This window comes from Pygoscelis adeliae, unplaced genomic scaffold (genome assembly GCF_000699105.1).
Source record: "Pygoscelis adeliae isolate BGI_AS28 unplaced genomic scaffold, ASM69910v1 Scaffold38, whole genome shotgun sequence".
Lineage (NCBI taxonomy): Eukaryota > Metazoa > Chordata > Aves > Sphenisciformes > Spheniscidae > Pygoscelis > Pygoscelis adeliae.
In genome coordinates, this window is record NW_008825614.1 from 10,785,599 (window position 1) to 10,788,657 (window position 3,059).

The following is a 3,059-nucleotide window of genomic DNA, read 5'->3' on the forward strand; positions in this document are numbered from 1 at the left end:
GTGGGGGGGGGGGGGGGGAAAGGAGGTTTTCCATGGGAGGCAGAAAGCAGAGATCTATCTCAGCTAATAGACCCTGGTGCTTTCAGCTCCCCCTATATTCAGTGGAGGGAGAGAGGTGTTTTCAGAAGATGGTTTGGACCAACTTTGTGCAGAGGTGCCTCCTTTTCTAGTGTCTGCAGAGAGCGTTTAAAACAATGAGGCTCTCAACATTGGAGTTAAATGTAGGAGGTGATGATGTCAGGCTAAGATACTTACATATATATGTCTTTGGTGTATACCTTTCCCGTAGTTCTGCACCGTGGAAGGGTTCATTACAGCCCTGATGGATGAGTATCCTCATATCCTGAGAGCCAGGAAGAAGGTCTTCATTGCAGTAGTCTGTTTCATCTCTTATCTCATCGGATTCTCCAACATCACCCAGGTACAGACAGCCCTGCTTGTATCTCCATTCATGGCACCTTGCTAGTCACTTTGGCATAGCACAGCAGCACTGAAAACTTTGGGAGAAGCGACAGCATCCCTAGGAGCCATCCTAATGCTGGATAAATGGGCTTGCTCATCACTGCTACATCTCAAGTGACTTAGGATGCCTCCATAAGTTTTGCCACCATCCTGTTGTCAGTCTGGCTTGGTTTTTTGCTAATTGCAATAAGGGCTCAAGCCAACAGAGCCCAAGCTGAGGGAACGCTTGATGCAAAGGGTTAAGATAACATAAAGAAGACCAGTCTGTTGGGGCCCTGAACCTCTGGGGCTGAAGCCAAGGTTCACGTGTGTGGAGGTTAGGGCTGAGTGGTCTGGACACTGTTTGTGGAACACTGTAGGTTCATGAGGAGGCAAGGCAGCAAAACTCCTGGGAGGGGCAGAGCAGACTAAATTAATTGACTCCGTCTAAAACAGAGAGAAGTAAGAAATCCTAGTGAATCTGTGCTTTTCTCCTCACCCTTGGCCATGCCTGAAGAGGCTGGCTAATTGTCTGCAAGAGCACATCAGTTTTGCTGCTGGGAACCAGACTCCAGTAGAAACATCACAATGCTGGCTCTACTGACCAAGGAGATTAACATTAAAGCCAGCAGACACAAATAGTAGCAATCCAAGCAGCCAGCTGATATTGTCAACCATATTCTATAACTAAACTCCTTGGCCCTGGTTTTGTCTCCTCAGGGTGGCATTTATGCCTTCAAGCTCTTTGATTACTACTCAGCCAGTGGCATGTGTCTCCTCTTTCTTGTCTTCTTTGAGACCATCTCAATTTCTTGGTGTTATGGTAAGCACAAAAGATCTTGTTCCTTTGTTTTCTCCATGGGCATGGTGTTATTTCAGAAGCCTCCCACAGTGAAGCCAATGAAAACTTTGCAACTGAAAATAACTTAGGCTGATAACTCCAGAAAATCAGGAGCAGAAGGCTGTCATCTCACTTCTCCAGGCCACCACAAAGACCTCTGCACAAACTGGCAGACGCCTAGGGTCCTGCCCTCTGGTCCTTCAAGAGGACACCAGGAACATGGAAGCTGCCAAAAAAAAAATGTCCCTGTACCCCATCCCATCCAAATAATGCTTCGCATGCCACAGCACATGCTTCTCATGCCTCCTGTGCTGTGGCATGAGAAGAGCTGATGACCATGGTGCTGAGATGGGATGTTTTTTGCAACACTCATTTCTTCTTGTAGGTGTGAACAGGTTTTACAGGAACATCGAAGAAATGATTGGCTACAAACCTTGCATCTGGTGGAAGATCTGCTGGGTCCTCTTCACTCCTCTTGTCTGCCTGGTAAGACCTGGGGCATCCTATCTGCAGGAGTGGATCCAGAAGGGCCTCTTAGTTTGGATGGGCTGTAGGGGAAACACTATGTTCTCGACCCAATATAGGTCTGGTGTAAGGTGGTCCTAGGCAGACTTGAGATGGGTAAAGTAATACAGAAGCATCTTTCACTCTGCCTGCTGGAAATCACCTGTAACAAAAGCTCTAGATGATTGTTTTAATCTAAACAAGGCCATCAGTTCTTCATTCTTCTTTCTGAGATGCCAAAAGCTAAGCAAATAATTTACTTTTTAAAAAACTATTATTGGTTCTGGGGAAGGCTCTCAGCTACTCCAGCTCCAGCCTCAGCCCCGATAGGCTTGTCAGAGCAAAAGCCATCAGCAAATGCAGTATAACTGACTGTGGAGCAATTTTGCCTTTGCTGGTTCCTGCGCTTCCAGCAGGAGTAGTACAGGGAATGATGTGAGAAGGCCAATGATAGGAAGATGAAGGCTCTTGAGGCCAGCTGTGAGGATGTTGTTAACTTGCTTAGGAGCTGAAGTAGGGGCACTGCTTGTCTGAGTAGTCTAGTGAAGAAGGAAATCAGGGGTATTCCAGTTCCAGCTTTTTACATGTGATAATAAGAAATAATATGAAATTACCACTTGGTGGGCTGAGAGCATCTAGACTAGTTTAAGGAGCTGTTGGGTTGCTGTAAGACTGTTGGGAGCTAAGAGGATAGTGAAGGAAAGAATGGATGGATGGACCCTGATTTTGCATGCCTTCACCTGTGATGGCTGGTGCTCTTTTCCCAGGGGGTGTTCTTCTTCAGCGTGGTGGAAATGACCCCTCTGACACTAGGAAAATACGTCTATCCCGTATGGGGACAAGGAATTGGTTGGCTTATGGCTCTGTCCTCCATGGTACTGATTCCAGGATACATGCTGTACAGTTTCTTCACCTCAACAGGGACTCTCCGGCAGGTATGAACAGCTTCACCACTCCACAGCCCCCCACTGAACTAAGCCTAAGAAGAACCAAGCAGACTCTGCTCTGACAAAGTTGTTGGTGCTGCAGGAGCTCTGCGCACCCTCTTCTCCAGGAGGGCTCAAATCAGCCCCAGCACACAGAACAGCCTCCGGTGACACAGGCTCACTGGAGAGGACTTACCAGCACAACTGAGCACTAATGTGTCTAAGTGGCTGGGAGTACTGCCGGCCAGCACGTGGCTGGCTGCATCTGGCCAAATGGGTAGACCTTCAGGCAGTCTCTCCTTAGGTCAGTCCATTGTCCCTTATTGAGCTTTGTGTTGTCACCATCA

General features: G+C 47.7%; 1 protein-coding gene across 1 annotated transcript in view; it reads left to right on the top strand.

The window, feature by feature from the left end:
• Nucleotides 1-3,059, top strand: part of LOC103924500 (sodium- and chloride-dependent GABA transporter 1-like) — a 26,481-nt gene that overhangs the window by 19,991 nt on the left and 3,431 nt on the right. Inside the window, exons 10-13 of the mRNA XM_009333029.1 lie at nt 290-421; nt 1,162-1,264; nt 1,668-1,768; nt 2,554-2,721. Coding sequence (XP_009331304.1) covers nt 290-421; nt 1,162-1,264; nt 1,668-1,768; nt 2,554-2,721 — 504 coding nt within the window. The remainder of the gene's footprint in view (nt 1-289; nt 422-1,161; nt 1,265-1,667; nt 1,769-2,553; nt 2,722-3,059) is intronic.